Raw genomic sequence first — 16,589 nt, 5'->3', positions numbered from 1 at the left:
CAACGGAACAAAGGGAGAGAGCCGAAGACGAATGGCGGAGAAAACAACTCGCCAGGCGAGAGGGAAACGTTAGCACAGATGTCGGCCAGCTCGGAAACATGAGCTTCAAATGAACGACGGCGACATCTGCATGTCTGAAGGTGAGAACTGCCAATAACCAGCAGAAGAGAGGGGGCAATAACACACTTTCACTTACCTATATTTGACAATATTAACCAAATCTTACTCTCAAGATTTCCCAAATTTTACGTCCTGCAACATTACAGCGAAAAAACCCTGATATTTTCTCTAGGAATGATGTATTGGAGGGAAGGTTTACATTTAGTAGTATTAAAAAATGAGCCCCAGTGGTTCATAAATCCAGAGACGTGTTCAGAATCGGGCTGTTTGTGTAATAACTGCACGACGGATGCATCACCGCACTCCAAAAGTGAGTCGTTAGCGCGCTGACTGACAAGAGTGACAGTTGGCAGAGGGGAGAGGGAGAGAGGGGAGAGAGGGGAGAGGGGAGAGAGGGAAGAGAGGGGGAGAGAGGGGAGAGGAGGGGAGAGAGGGGAGAGGAGGAGAGAGGGGAGAGAGGGGAGGAGAGAGGGGAGAGAGGGGAGAGAGGGAAGAGAGGGGGAGAGAGGGGAAGAGAGGGGGAGAGAGGGGAGAGAGGGGAGAGAGGGGCGGAGGGGAGAGAGAGGGGAGGAGAGAGAGGGGAGAGAGGGGAGAGAGGGGAGAGAGGGGGAGAGAGGGCAGAGAGGGGGAGAGAGGGGAGAGAGGGGCGAGAGGGGAGAGAGGAAAGAGAGGGGGAGAGAGGGAAGAGAGGGGAGAGAGGGGAGAGGAGGGGAGAGAGGGGAGGAGGGGAGAGAGGGGAGAGAGGGGAGAGAGGGGAGAGAGGGGAGGAGGGGAGAGGAGGGGAGAGAGGGGAGAGAGGGGAGAGAGGGGAGGAGGGGCGAGAGGGGAGAGAGGGGAGAGAGGGGAGGAGGGGAGAGAGGGGAGAGAGGGGTGGAGGGGAGAGAGAGGGGAGAGAGGGAAGAGAGGGGGAGAGAGGGGAGAGAGGGCAGAGAGGGCAGAGAGGGGGAGAGAGGGGAGAGAGAGGGGAGAGAGGGCAGAGAGGGGAGGAGGGTGAGGCCAAATCTGGGCCAGCTCTCGCCCTCTGGCTCCTCGGCACGGTTCTAATCACAGAGACCCGTCTCTGGCTCTGGCCCCCGGAGACGCAGGTACCACACTTGACATTAACCACAGGACAAACACGCGTTTGATCCGGACCCTGTTTTGTTTTCCTTCTTTCATTGCCGTCACAAGGAGGTGGGAGGGGGGGCAGCCTGTGGCCCCCCTGCTGTGGCCCTGCTTATTCTCAGCACAAATTCATACAAACGGCTTCTGCAAACTGTTTCAATATCCCTCAAATTTGTTAGAAAGTCTTCAAAACGTTCCATGTTCCAAAAGCCAATTTCCATAACCGAGGATCGGACCGCCGAGGCCCTTCGCGAGTGTGAAGCGGCAGGGATGCGGATCAGCACCTCCAAGTCAGAGTCCATGGTCCTTGCTCGGAAAAAGGTAGAGTGCCTTCTCCGGGTTGGGGAGGAGCTCCTGCCCCAGGTGGAGGAGTTCAGGTATCTTGGGATCTTGTTCACGAGTGAGTGCAGGATGGAACGGGAGATCCACAGGCGGATCGGAGCGGCGTCAGCAGTGATGCGGGCACTTAACCGATCCGTGGTGGTGAAGAAGGAGCGGAGCCGCACGGCAAAGCTCTCGATTTACCGGTCAATCTACGTCCCGGTCCTCACCCATGGCCATCAACGCTGGGTGATGACCGAAAGAACGAGATCGCGGATACAAGCGGCTGAAGTGAGTTTCCTCCTCAGGGTGGCCGGGCTCAACCTTAGAGATCGGGTGAGAAGCTCGGACATCCGGGAGGAGCTCGGAGTAGAACCGCTGCTCCTCCACATCGAGAGGAGTCAGTTGGGGTGGCTCGGGCATCTGGCCAGGATGCCTTCCGGACGCCTCCCTTTAGAGGTGTTCCGGACATGTCCCACAGGGAGGCGGCCCCGTGGCCGGCCCAGGACTAGGTGGAGGGATTATATGCCTCGCCTGGCTTGGGAGCGGCTGGGGGTCCCCCGGAGGAGCTGATGGAAGTGGCCGGGGAGAGGGCTGTCTGGGCATCCCTCCTGAAGCTGCTGCCCCCGCGACCCGGATCCGGATAAGCGGGAGAAAACGGAACGGAACGTCTTCAAAACGGTTATTTTTGTGTGTTCGTTTTTTTTAGTTTCACTCCTGGAAAAATGGACAAAAGGTGTTAAAATAGGAGTGGAAGAGCTGATTGCAATGTGGTTTTAGCTCCTCAGAGAGGACCAAAGATCTGGGTGTCAGGGTGGGAATCACCTTTCAAGGATGAGAACGACTATCAAGGAAGAGGGGCAAAACTCCTTATTCAAATACACTCTTGCTAGCTATCTCTAGCAGGGAACATTGGTACGATGAACGAAGTGCATCATGCGAGGATGCTGTCACCACCTACCTTTCCCCATTCTGGGCAGGATGTGTAGGCTTGAAGATAAAAATAAATCTAATGATGTCCCATAAGAGTGCAAACGTCCTCGCTGTCTATTCTAAACACAAAGTGAACTCTTCTGTTCTTTCGACTGAGATTAGCATCAAAGTTGTTTAACGCTGTTTCGTGCGCTACGTCTAAAGAAAAAAAACGGCTGTCGCGCTGGAGCCGGGAGATTAAATCTGCCGCCGTGTCAGAGCTGACCTTGGCGGAGATGTTCGGGACACGTGCTGCGTCTCGGCTCCCTGTGATTTCCAACCTGACCGAGCTTCCAGATGTTCCGCCCGTCGGCTGATTTCCTGTGCGAAAAAACACACAAAGAAGGTCGGCGATGAAACGCCGTTATCAGATCAGCCTTTTTGGACTCAAAGCGTTTTCTCAAAAGTGACGGATTAAAAAGAAAACAGACAAATATCAGCAGGCTTTGTGGCGTCTTTAATATCAAAGAGAAACTACCCAGACAGATACGAGGGGAGAGTTAATAAAGGGAATATTAGCCAGAGCGACACGCGGAAACTCAGCATTTAAATGTGAATTCCCTTCACCTCCCTTTGAATCAGCTGGGAGGACGGATCACATCCCCACAAGTGACCAAAAAATTTAATTGGTGCCCTAAATTTTTGAAACAGTCCATCTTGAAAGAGTGCCTATAATGTTGTAATTACAATGTAATGCCAGGAGCAGCGGCCATGTTCTCTTGCTCTACAGCTGGGAGCGGATATTTGATCTACGCAGCCATCCCTCTCCTCCCTCCTGCATTACACACGTCTTGGTGGGAAAAAACCTCCCGCAAATCATAAATCTGCTGCATGTTCTGCTTTCATTTAAAGGCCCTTTAATGCCGGCTGGGCTACGCGGAGCAGAGGAGCGCTGAAGGAGGAAGTGGCTGCGGAGAAGCTATTAGAGATGCTAATGCCGTTCCTCCGTGATTGGAAGCTTTAGCCTCTTTAAAGTCTCTGTAAGTTCAGGGGGGAGAGGAAGAGAAGGCAGTGAAAGAAGGAGTAAGGATAGAACTGGACCAACTCAATTACCCTGGATGGTTTTCCTAATAAATTTTCCAGGAATTCCTTGTTCCCGTCTGTTCCTGCACCCTTCAGCGGCCGACCCCGGAGACGGGGACATTGTTGGACGCGTCTGATGGTCCTCTGTTGAATACTGATGAAGTTCACCACAAAGCTGCCTCCTGGCCTCATTAACCTGCCGAGGCGCTGCCTTTGTTTTCCCTCCGCGGCGTTCCAAACGCTCCCTCCGTTCGGTCCGGAAAGGCTTCCGGAAATGGCTCTGCGAGGAACAGGATGGTTGGGGGTTCCGGAGGCAGGGGACCCGGTCCAAGTAGGCCCAGGGGAGCCTGTTTTTCAGGAAAATGATACTGTTTCTTCAAAGAACACCGAGGTCACGTGTTGTTGTCTGTCCGTCCGTCCGTCCGTGTTTCTCAAACAGCCTTTGTTCATAAACCAACTCACCATGTTACGTAACCTTGCACTACTACTGCCTCGATTTTTTATGTCATTTTCACAAGAAAACGGACTTTGTTATCCTGTAGTAATGTGATAACAGGTCGCCATGACAACGGCCGGGGTCGAGACAACCACAGTATCAAATGACACAATTGTATTATTGTATGAAACAGCTAATAAGGGGTGAAATTACAGCTGCCAAGTGGTCCGATAGGGTCCCCAGAAGATTACAGCGAAACACGAAGGCTTCATCAAGACTTCGACGGCTTTGGCGCGTGTGAGACACCAACCTCGGGAAGAACGCTTTACGCTGAAATCAATTGGATGCTAAATAGCAATATTAGCCATGGCTCCCATGCAACAGCTAGAGAGGACGATAAGGAGTCGGAGGAGGCCTGGAGCGGGAGGGAAACGACGACGCTCGCCTGCCGCCGTGCTGTTTTGAGAAATTTCAATTTCTCCTTTAATGGAAGCTGTGGAAAATGGATAAAATGCTAAGGAGAAGCGCAGCAGAGGCCCGGTCGGGATGGATGATGAAGCCAGAGAAATAGACACTCAGCTATTCACAAAGCAAGCTGGGTGTGGGGGTGTAGGCAGAGACAAAGAGGCATGGCGGGGGAGCCAGCTGAGCGGAGACGCAACGGCGGGGAAGTGAAAGCAGATGACGGCCCGCCGAGGATCAGTCATGGTGTACCCCCCAGTCAGATTTGTCACTCATACAGTCAGGGAGAGCGGCCGCCTCACCAGAAATCCCCGGGAGCCGGGGCAGATTAGATCCAGGCTATTGGTTCTGATGAGGCCTCGTACAGATCAGTGATGGTTCAACAGGGATTGAGTAAAAGAGAGCGGGAGAGCCCGTCACAGCAGCCGGGAGGTGACGGCTTCCACCGCTAATAGCACTTCCAGCTAAAGGGATTTCTGGAACGGTTAAGGAAGTCACGCTTATATCAACTAATTGCATTTCCAACTACGGATCAGAACCCAAACAACAGCGACAATGAATGATAGGGCAGAAACGCGGGGACGGGCAGACGGCGAGGGGACAAAGGGAAGGACGTGATGGAGACGGAGAGATGACCCGCTGAGCTGGCGTGCGGAGATTTGACCGCCGGTCGGCCGCCGCAGACGACCCGCTGAGTCGCCTGCTCTCGACGGGGGCCGGCGAGAGCAATTGAGCACGCTGCCGCCGCGAAAATGTGGAGAGGAAGGGGGGGGGGGGGCGCCGCGGGGGTCCGGCGAAGGCTGTCCAGCTTGAGATGGATGTTAGGAAACGGTCTCACGGAACAGACACGATAGCGGCGACGAGCGAGCGACTGAAGGGGGAGTGGCCTCGACACCCAAACAGTTTGGGAGCGTTTTGTGACTTTAAGAACCTTTGATGTTACTTATTCCACCACTGGAAACACTGTTGTTTCCTAATGGGCCTGTTTTTGGACAGCAGGAGGGAAAATTAAGCAGTCAGCCAAAACTCCTCCTGTTGCCCCGGAGCTCCAATATCCCTCGGAAAAAGTCACAATTGCTTCTTTTGCTTTGTGGCCCGTTTTCCAATATATACGTTAAAACGGGGGGGTGTGTGATAAGGAGGCAGAGATGCTTCCCAACCTGTCTGGATCCTCCGATGAGGGGAAGATGAGGCCCATTTCCAGCCGTTGCTCCAGGCAAACCTGTGGCAACGGCAGTTAAAGACAGGCCATTAGAAATATTTCACAAAATGTAGAATAAGAGTAATAAAAAGCGGCGCGATCTGCAGCGTTTTAATCTGCGTTCCCTCTATAATACCACAGGGTGCTCCATGATCTTCCCCATCTGTGTCGGGATGTGAATGTTTGGTGGAAAGGGAAAGCAGTCAACATGCGTGAGCGTAATAGCCTCCCCGCTGCTTTATATGTTACGAGAGGCTTGTTTCAGCGAGCCCTCGTATTTGCTGAGGGATCCGTTCACGGATGGGAGGATTCTGAGCCCCGTCTTAGCCAAAATGCCCTACGGAGTCTCGCCAAGTTCCACCAGCGTCTGAAATGAGTGCTTCAAACTTGTGCTGAACCCAGACGGAGGGGGCACTCCCGCAGGCGGCTGAGCTTCTTAAGATGTAGCGCGGCCCAGAGCTACTGGCACAGCGCATTTGGCTCTTCAGCTTGATTATTTAAGATATTTCCAAAAGCCTAAACTGGAGGCTGACCACTTCTAGAATTTATGAAGTCATGAAATTCACAAAATAAATATTTCCCGTTGTCTGCAAATCACATTTAGAGACTGTTATGAAGCGTAGAAACATTTGCAAAGCACACACATGCTAAAACGAGCTAATTAGCAAAAATCCGTAGCTGATTTCCCTCATATCAGAGTTCCAGATTTACAGTAAACGAACATATCACGAAACACTCTCCAAGAGACAGATGCTCACTTGTCCTACATCCTGCTACATGGGTAATTTGCCCCGCTACTGGCTCTCCTCAGTCCTCCGAGGCAGGTTCTGACAGCGGGCTGGACTTATTCTGTCACTCACCGCGGTGGGGCGGTCCGGCGCTGCGGGCCGCGATCTTCGGTTGGAACGCATCCGGCTTCTTTCTGTGAACCTGGAGCTTGGTCACAGAAGGGGAGATACCATTAAAATGAGGGATTTTATGGAAAAAATCACCGAGAAAAGCAGCATCATAATCATCTAATTTACTCCAGGCGCCGCCATGAAGAGACGGTCAGCGTTGCTCCCCCGTTAGCGGGCGTCAAGACTGCGGATAGGAGCTCTATATGTGGACATTAATAATAAAACCCTGGGAGAAGGTCCCTCGATTGCTGTTTGCACTGAAGGATCTTGGGCTCAGGGAAATTCGCCTCCACCCAGGTCTGAGCTACATCAAAGAAGGTTCATTAAGATCCTCCCCAGACCTTTTGAGCCACTCATAGACAGACAGGCTGCAGCATCTGAGCGTGTAGAAATAACCATTTAAACGGCGTTGCATCGTATAGTTCCTCCTCCATTAAGGTTAATGGCATCGGACACAGCGCTGCAATACAATACAAACTTCATTTGAACGATGAAAGTAACCCGATTAGCTTTATTGACATGGAAGTGGAGAGCAAAATGCTGAGCCAGGCCTGTGTGTGTACGTACAAAGAACAGTGCTGACGCTCCTGCCATTTACACGCTCACGTCGTAGAAAAATCCATAAGGGAATAATGCATAGAGGCAGTGTGTGTCTGTGTCGGAGTCGTGTTTACTCTGACCGCGTGACCGCTCGTCGGTGTGTACACTCCACCGAGGTCACAGCGAGGATGCTCTTTGCTTTAGCCGCGACGTTTCCTTTCTCCTATCGACGCGGAAGCTCTTGATTTCTCCCCTCAAATCGTTCAAAAAGGGAAGAGAAGCAGCTCGCGTGGTCAGGAAGCTCCCGTCGGACCGCGGGACGCCGCGCGGATCTGCTGCGCCGGAACAATTAGCGCCATCCAAATGATCGCAGGTAAAGCTTAAAGGTGGAAAGGTCACTTCAAGGTCACTTCAAACCTTAATTAACCTCAGTTGACCCCCCAGATGAGCTGTGTTAACCATAAAAGCAAAACTTTGAAGTGACTTCAACGAGACGTTCCAAAAGACAAAATAAAGCGTGCGCAGGATAATCACCGGCTGGGATATTCATGAGCTGCCTGTGCACATAAGTTACCTGTGGGGGAGGCACGGGCGCATCTTAATCTCCCACGTCTTGGCGAAGATTGTTCTGTGGTTCTCGCTTATCCCTGCAGGTATCCTGCTGAAGCTGTCCCCCCTAAGGCAGACACTTTCATCTCTGTGTCTAGTGCTGTCAGATTCAAGAGAATCACGGTGACCCGGGGTTACAGAACCCAAGAACACAGCAAAAACAAACCCACCAACACCAAAATTCCCAATCCGATCCTGGAAAAACTAGTTCCCTCACAGAAATGCCATTCAAAGTCAGTTGGAGGACACGTTCCCTCAAGATAAATAGGTGTTGGACATTTGATTCCAAGTGACCTTGAGAATTCAGGGGGCGCTCATATTATAGCAAAATATGGGAGTTTCTTAAAGTAGCGGACGACAGCATGTCGCTAACACAGCGAGGAGGCTAATGCCATCTTTAAATATGGGGGATAATAATGTTTGCCAGGGTGGGAGAGGTCACCCAGTGAATATTCCAGGAGCAAAATGAGGAAAAAAAGCAAGTCAAGGTGAAGCTGAATCAACCTGCATGCATGAATTCGCACAACTTCCTTCTGGAATGGAGCGCTCCGGATCCACAAAGGACGTCTTCATTGGGCTGAAAATGATGTGCAAAACATGTTAAGTAAATATAAAATTCACTGGCCTGGTGTGAAACCAAAGAAACCAAAAAACAGGAAGTGAGCCGGCGTGAGAGTGAAAGGCAGCTTTATCCAGCTGTGGGGAGCAATAAAGTGAAATATGGCGGAACGCGCTTGGAAAGGGTTAAAGGTGGACTCCGGACAGCCCAGTAACGCAGCACGGACACTTTCCAATTGTATTTTGTTCTTTATTTACGTGTTCCATTAAAAATAATTCCAAACTCAAACTGGCTTCGGGATGGGGCAATAAAGGATTTTTTAAGGGTTGTAAAAGTCAAAGGGGTTATAAAATTCGGAAAAGTAATGCTAACACATCCGCAGGTGATTTTAAAAAGAAAGATTTTACAGTCCAGACTGAAACAGCCCATCAATAAGGAGCTGGAAACCCAGTTGTGCTCGGACTTTTTCCTGCTTTTGACAGCGGACCCTTAGCGTCAGCTGCCATCCCAACCTTCCGCTAACGTCACAGCCAGGAATAGAACCCGAAGTTGAACTCCAGTCTCGGACGGCTGCGTCCATTGCTGAGTCAGCGCAGCGCTGACTTAACGCCATGTGATATGCGCTGTAGCTCGCCTCGTTAATGCACGTTACAGTCACACAACATGCATAAGGCATGACGCGCACGTCGGCCCTGATTACTGCTCCTGCGTCCGGGTGCATTTGCATTTATTGGCTTATATATTATATATGTGATATTGCTCTATAGATCAAAGCAATTCCACCTGTCCTGCTGCTGGCTGCACCGGATTTTAGAATATCCAGACGGTGGAACTGCAACAAGGCACAAAAGGGAAGATGGATGACTTTGTTAGAGCAAAAATATGAAATTCTTCCCTTTGTATGCGTGTTTGTGAAAGTATAATATTGGTAGAAGTCCCCCGTCTGAGGTAAATGTCAGGCGGAGATAAATAAAAACCCTTCCACCAGCGGTTATTTCCTGTTGTTATTTTGCAATCCTTATGCAAAACTCCGCCAGCCGCGGGGGTTTGGGCTGCGATAATGCGTCGGCGGCTTGGCGCGTCCCCCCCCCACGGTGCTGAACAGGTTATTTAAGCTTCTTTAATGTGTGTGTGCGTGCCCTCCCATCGTATCGGCGCGTACGATCGAGGGTTTAATCGTTTTTCTGGAGCAGAGATGCCCCGCGGTGATGTCAGAGAGGGCGCGTGACATCGTGCTGCAGTCTGTCTCTGAGTCACGGCCGTGTCAGGTGCAAAATAACATCCAATTATTGCCGACATCGGCATTATTCACCTTATTTGTAGCACGTGTCAAAGCTTATTTCGCCTTACATTAATTCCAGGACGCCAAGAGAGGTTTACATTAACTGTTTCTCGCACCCTGAATCAGTACAGAGGACGTCGGAGCATGAATCATCGCCATCTTAGGCCGCGTTTGCATGATTCTACATTTCCTCCCCGGACGTTTCATGCTTCAGCGTAAGGGAGCGCCACATTGCCCAGGAAGCTGGAGCAGCTAGCTAAGAATCGTTTCTCTTCAGCAGGAAGTTGCGCGAACAGCTGTAACGGACCCGTATAAACAAGCTGCGCCGCCTTCCTAATCCCGGCCGAGCCGGACGAGGGTTTCCTCTGCTGGGCTCTGGGGGACACGGCAACGCGCGGCCCATTTTCGATGAGGCCCGACCGTTTCTCCTGGAGCTCGGGCCCAGAGATGAAACAGCCCCCGCCAACTCATTAGAAGCGGCAGCGGACTTACTTGGCCGACGCTCCTGCGGTTCTGCTCGGGCTGGCACGGGCCGCACACTGAATCCTTAATGACACAGGGAAGAGGTTTTAATGGCATTATTGTGATATGTTTGGACAGCTGTCCCAGCAGCTGCTAGATCCTTTCGCTGTGGCGTCCCTTTTCTTTGGTGGGATTCCAAAAGAAGCGATCGCCCCGCCGGGTCGAACCGTTACACGAAGACCAAGCGGGTAGCAGTTCTGCTCCAGAACCTCTTGGTGGTCCCCGCGCTCAAACTCCCCTGGGGAGGAGGGAGGGAGCGAAGACAGAAGAGAAAAAAAAAACCCCAACAAGAGGCGGTCCCACGATGCTACCAATTAAATCAATGTGCACGGAGTGCACGTGATGTGCCGGGCTTCAAACGGCGTCTGGAAGCACAGAGACGGAGCTTTTACGCGGGAGCTTGTTTTAGAAGTTGTTTACCATCGCCTTGCACGACAAGGCTGCCAGATAAAAAGGAAAGTACACAAAGCCGTGCAGGTGAAGAATAAAGTGCTCTGTAACATCTAATAAACCAGAGTTTCCAAATGCACTTAATATCAGAGGCTCACGTCGGTAAACAATGCTGTTGGTGAGCTCAGAAACGCTCGACGCATCGCAATAAACACGCCTTTAATTGCAGGTCGTTACTCTTCGCTAATGCGGCTCCCATTATGCAGGTCGCAGCATCGCAGCAACGCAAATATTTGCGTCTGCAACCGTCAGAAACCCTCATGTTGACAAGAGTCGGCTGATTGTTGACGCTTTCACCACGTGGGCAGATTTAGGGGACAGTTTTGTTTAAAACCAGATTTAAAAAACAAAGCAAAGCGATTCAAATGCTAGCGTGAGCCATGGGCGACGTCCTCCCTCCAGGTTCATGCTGAGCCTCCTTTCTGTGGTTTGAGCTCATTTAGATCCAGCTCAGGTGAAAGCAGTGAAACAGAAAATGTGTGTTTGGCTGAGAAATAAAAATGTTTTCACTGTTGATGCAGAAACGGGAGGACGGAGGATACAGAGGCAGAGGTCTATTGAAGATCAGCTTCTCAGAGGTGCAGCAAGTTGCTGAGCAAGCAGACGGAGGGATATTGCAGGCGGGGTAATAGGGGTAATAGGTCCCCCGGAGCGGTTGCTAAGCATCCCAGCTATCGTAAAATACCAGCAGCCTGGAAATGCGAAGCCAGTGGAAACCAGAGCATATGTGTCGAATCCAAAGAAGATGTTAGAGGGTCTTACTGGAACTTTATTACTTGTAAACACTCGATGCTTCAGCCAATACAGACGAGACCGAATCAAGCAGGAAAGAAAAGGTTATTGAGCTTTTTTTTTAAAGACAGACACGACTACTCATGCAGGAACAGAAAAACTACTGTTCCCACAAAAACAGGCTGAGCCGTTCCCCACGTGTTGCAGCCTGTTGACAGTTTTTAGAGGACGCCACGCAGTAAACAAAGATTAGCATCTTAACCCCGTGTCAGTCTGCGGGGCTACTGCTGCTAAATGAGCACACGCCGCTACTAAAGTCCAAAAGATTTCTCCTGCCTCTAATTGGGAACGTCTAACATTCCAGCCAGAGTTTCCAGACCGGCGCTACGTTGCTCCTTGCGTACAGATATCAAGACTCTAAAATTTCATCCATAATGGCACCGCAGGTCTCATCGGCTCCCTGTGGCTCTCTGGTTTGAATTATATCACCAATTTCTGATCCCAACATTCCCACGGAGATCCAACGCGCCACCGTGTCCCTCCCCGTCTCTTCCCGAACGTGCACTGTGGAATTTATCGAATCTCTCACTTGCAGTCTCTGCTGAAATGTTGGAGGGGGAAATAATTCAGCGTAGAATTTTGTTGCTGGAGAGGGGGGATGGGACCTCTGGGCCGGTTTAGATTCATTTTCCAGACCCCCCCTCCAGGCTGACATGACTCAGTGCCAGACTTTCTTCACACGGGCTCCAGAGATCCTGACATCGGGTTGATGTTCAGCCGATCTTACGTCCTTGGAGGGGAGTGCAGTAGCAAGGCCTGCCAATAAGCATCACGTTTCCATTAGGCATGCTCGACCTGGGGCGCCCCCTGGTGGTTCCTCTCAAGGCCCTTTATGGTGTTTGTGAACTGGGAGCCAACGGCGGCCCAGTACGTGCACGCGTGCATTTACTCTGCTGAATTCAAGGCACTGGTGTTTTCGCTCACCGTGTCAGATTTAACGGCTGAAGTTTAGCTCGGGAAGCCGGCAGCGCTACGAGAAGGACGTCAAGCAAGTGCTGACCCAGTTCAGACGTGACCGGGGAGTCAAAACTGTCAGTTGTGGCTACGGGACCACTATGGTGGCTCTTACGAAGAGGGAAACGCTGGCTCTCTTTTCTTCAGAGAGAGCTCCAGGTAATTTAATGACACCTGGAAATCACAAGCTAACAATCATCCCAATGGTCACTGGGAAATTCGGGAAAAAATCTACCAGGGTAGCTTTTTAACTGAGGCTTCGTAGATGGCCGGAGACGGAACATCGCTTCTCTTCATTGAACTAGAAAACACGTAGAAATGAAAAGACAAACGCTCAGATCGGAGCATGGATTCCTTGTTGGGATTTTCCTGGCCAGTCAAATGCCGGGAATCAGCACTGTATCGCATTTCTTATTCCAGGCCATTCCAGAGTCCAACACCAGCTCCTCTCCTGCAACAGTCCATGCATCTTGTGCCGCTGCCAGGCTTCCTCCCGTGTCCATTTCCAACACGCGTCCGAAAGAGCGGATGACAGGACGCCGACAGCCAAATAGCCGCGAAAACGCACGAGACGGCGGGTGAGTGTCAACCTGAATGAAAGACGCAATTAGAGAAGAGAGGAAGTGGAACGGGAATGTAAAAACAGGTGGGGGAGCAGGGTAATTACGTGAGCTAGAGAAATGGGGCAAGGGGAAAAAGAGCTGACGACACAGCTCCACAGAACGGGGAAGAGTGGTCAGCAGAGCTGGATACCAGGGAGAACATGACCTGGCCTAAGTCCAGCCCACTGCTTTTCCTCCTAACTCAACCACTTAGAGGATAAATGTTAAAGGAAGGCGTTTAATGTACAAACAGCTAACATCTTCCTACCAAAGCAGCTAAAGCATCTCTAATTAAGCCCGAAACAAGGAGAAACTAGCAGAACAGCGCAGGCACCTACGTGGACAAAGCCAGGCCGGCTCCAGTTGGAGCCAACTCAGAAGGGAGTCGAGGAACTGATCAAAGAATGGATGAATCTGGTGGCTGGCAATAACGCTTCCAGTTGATGTCTCCTGGTCCTGTTTGACTGGCCTAAACAGTCAAACAAGCTAGCTCCAAGCACAGAAACGGGGAGCCAGTAGCATCAAGCAGTCGTAGCGTTCTTCAGTAACATGTTCTCAGCCTGTGCGTGCTGCTGAAATGATCCAAATGAATCAAGAGTCCCTCCTTTATTTCTGGGCTTCACCCAGCTGTGCTAATGAGCACTGGTAATTAAAATGCATCGCTTCATCTGAGGCCTTCTCACCCTCAGGACACGCCGCCACGTATGATTGTTTTCCAGCTCCATCTAAGAATGTGAACAAATAATTATTGGTAATCTTGTTGTCATCGACCACCAGAGATGGGTAATCATCAGCTAAGGTATCTGCTGAAAGTAATTCCTTATCGTGTCTCTACCCAAAGGAGATCCAGCATGTCAATACCAGTGTCTCCAGAATAAATATAAGGTGTGTTTAAAGGGGGTAATTGACACAAGCGCAGCGGGTGAGACACTGTTAAACGACAGATTAACGGTGATGGTGTCTGTGCAGGCTGTGGTTTTAGCTCTGTATCAAAACAACGCAGGAATCCTGCAAATCAGCTGTTAGCAAAAGGACATTTCTGCCATTTTATAGCCACAATATTTAAAAAATGCACCAGAGTTCATCGTCTCCTCCCTCAGACAGAAAATCCCGGGTGGTGTTACCTGTATTTGTGCATCCACTTGACCTTCCACTCACAATCTTCTTGGTTTATGGGCACTCACGGCACGCATGGTTAGCTAGATTTGTGCCAGATCTCCGACAGATGCGCACGCACGCTTGCGTGCACACACACTTATTTGTGACAACAGGGTCTAATTTTCAGGCGAGCGTGCAGAGAGCTTAGAGCAAGCCGCGCTCTGCCCTCACGCCTGTGTAGTCAGATATCGTTACGATCTGCGTGTTTGTGCTGAACTCTTTACCCCCATTTACTCGGGGACTGTCATCTGTTCTCCAGAGATTCGCTCTTAAATTAAATGGCTACATTACAGAAGAAGTGGAGGGTTGACAGACGGCGTCCTTGCAACTTTAATGGAAACCAAAAATGAGAACCTCGAAAAACCACATGGGTAGCTACGGCTACACGTTAGCATACATGTGCATTACAGGGGAGGGAAAATGGGGCTGTTAGAAGACATGAAGGTGTCGAGATGTCACGCCTCACCGCAGCTGAGACATAAAATGCTTTTTCACAGCTTTCTACGTTCAAACCGTTTTTAGAAGCATTCAAGTCAACATGAAAAAACAACAACACAAAGCACGCAAAGTTGATAAAAAGCTGGCTGGAACGAGCCGAGTCTGGCTCGTTTTAAAGCAGAACCTAGCGCTTTCAAGTAGACATTAGTTTATCGTTTTGCGAGGGCACGATGGCGCTTTGAGTGGCCGCCAACACCTGATTGGGTCTGAGCGAGTGCCAGACGCCACTGGACTCCGTCTTGGTTTGAATTTCCTCGGGCCCGATGTGGCGCGGATCCACGTTATTTTGATTTGCTTAACCGAGAGCAGATGAAAGCGACTCTCGACGTAACGCTGTCAAACTGCCTCCCAGACCTTCCCGGCACGATGTGCGACATTTAGGCTGTTGGCAGGCTCCAGAGGAACGACGGGGCCGTCAGCGCTGCTGGGAATCTCGCTGAGATTTTCCCCGTCTACGCGTTGTCAACAAGCACGACGGCAGAACAATAGCCAAAGTTTGTTCGGGAGCCAAAACATAGTTTAGCCATAGTTCTTGAAATAATAAATGTAACTTAAACATGTCAAATCCAGATTTAATACGCAAACACATACAGTAATGGTGGCGCTTGACTTCCAAGAGGCTTTTGGAACACAACAAAACGCTCTTATTGGAGTAAAATGACGTGTTTTGTCGGTCCTGCATCCGAACTGAGGCAAAAATTCGCTCGGTCCTCTCGGGATTCATGTGCGTTTAGTTGCAGGTTCCCAAAGGAGGGAGGCAACAGCAGCTGCGATTAATATTGACCGAGCCACCGAGGCCGCAGCTGGACCGGAGCCACAGGATCGAGGGGGGGTTAGGGGTCGGAGGAAGTTTTGGTCTGGGCCTGGAGAAGTCTGTTTATTACCAAGCCAGGAAAAGGATTTAAATCCAAAACAGCTCCGTGATTGTCTGGCCAGGCAAGCGGACTCGCTGTTTGAGAGAGATTTGTAGCCTGGCGAAGAGCGTCAACAGTTGCTCGTCTGGGAAAGCGGCGGTTTCCATCGTTAGTTTCCATATTTAGCCAGGCTCTCCTGTCAGGCAACAACGCAACCCAATACCAGGACCCAGAGTAAATATTTACACATGCAGGTAACTTCAAACCGAGTTTGGACCCGAGATCAATGTAAATTACCTCTAAATCCTCCCATAATCCCCGGGGTTATTCATTTTTCTGTCAGAGGGAAAAGCATGAACACCAGTGTGTGGCCTGTCCAGGGCTGCCTGACTAATGGCTAATTACAGTGACGACCTTGGACAGACACACATCATAGGTTCGTTAAAAAAAATAAATGCAACGTCCTGTTTTAATCACCAAACAGAAAACAGTTTCTTTGGTTGCAGCTGAAGGCTGATGCGCTCCTGGCAGGAAGTGACATCATCAGCGCGCCCACTCCGGAGCTGTTTTTGTCACAAGGATCCATTTGAAGATGTACGTCAGATTGCTGCTGTTACACCGCCCCCACATCGCCACAGCGCAGTATAGCGGGAGTGGGGGCTTCTCAGGAAGAAAAGACACTTTCTGGTCCACGGGTACCATCAGATGGCGTCTCAAACACACGCCCAGGGGGGTTGTTTACATCTACAAAGTGCATATTTGTAACATTCACTTGAATACAATGTCTGAGGCGAGTCTCACGTTAGCGCGTTTACAGGTGGTCCAAATCTGCCGGTGAATATCATTCATTTATTCTCTCTATTATCCAGAAAAGACGTCCTGGCTACCAGCGGAGGTTCCTTTGTTGATAGAACAAGCGGGAAGTAAACATACCGCTATGGTATTAAAGCTAATTCCACAAAAACGTCCGTTTTCTTGAAGTAAACAAACGATGGAGGGGCGGGAACAACTGAAGGATGCAGCAGCACCAGAGGAAGGAAAAGGGTGTTTGTCTCTACGCGTGGACCAGGTCCAGCTGGCCGAGCGTGAGGACGCTGAGGCAGACCTCGGGGCAGCAGGGGGGTGGGTCTGCACCCCGGGGCGGCGGGGAGCGGGTCTCAGAGCGCTGTCTCTGCGGGTCCTTTAGATCCAGAGACACACGGCTGGACAACAGAAGCTTTGCTGAACCGGC

The 16,589-nt window shown here is 50.7% G+C and overlaps 1 protein-coding gene across 2 annotated transcripts in view; it reads right to left on the bottom strand.

Moving 5' to 3' along the window:
• Positions 1 to 1,138: 1,138 nt before the first annotated feature.
• LOC130523359 (uncharacterized) overlaps positions 1,139 to 16,589 on the bottom strand; it is a 38,368-nt gene continuing 22,917 nt past the window's right edge. The window contains exons 4-7 of one of the 2 annotated variants that reach the window (XM_057028605.1): positions 6,500 to 6,575; positions 5,599 to 5,660; positions 2,744 to 2,838; positions 1,139 to 2,262 (exon numbers count right to left, since the gene is read on the bottom strand). In XM_057028605.1, the coding sequence (XP_056884585.1) occupies positions 2,257 to 2,262; positions 2,744 to 2,838; positions 5,599 to 5,660; positions 6,500 to 6,575 (239 nt within the window). In that variant the 3' untranslated portion in view covers positions 1,139 to 2,256. Of the gene's footprint in view, positions 2,263 to 2,743; positions 2,839 to 5,598; positions 5,661 to 6,499; positions 6,576 to 9,617; positions 10,075 to 16,589 lie in introns of those variants that run through there. The other variant, XM_057028604.1, reaches the window with a different exon arrangement.

This window comes from Takifugu flavidus, chromosome 3, assembly GCF_003711565.1.
Source record: "Takifugu flavidus isolate HTHZ2018 chromosome 3, ASM371156v2, whole genome shotgun sequence".
Lineage (NCBI taxonomy): Eukaryota > Metazoa > Chordata > Actinopteri > Tetraodontiformes > Tetraodontidae > Takifugu > Takifugu flavidus.
Note: the sequence above shows the minus strand (reverse complement) of the source record. Positions and strands in the feature narration are given on the sequence as shown.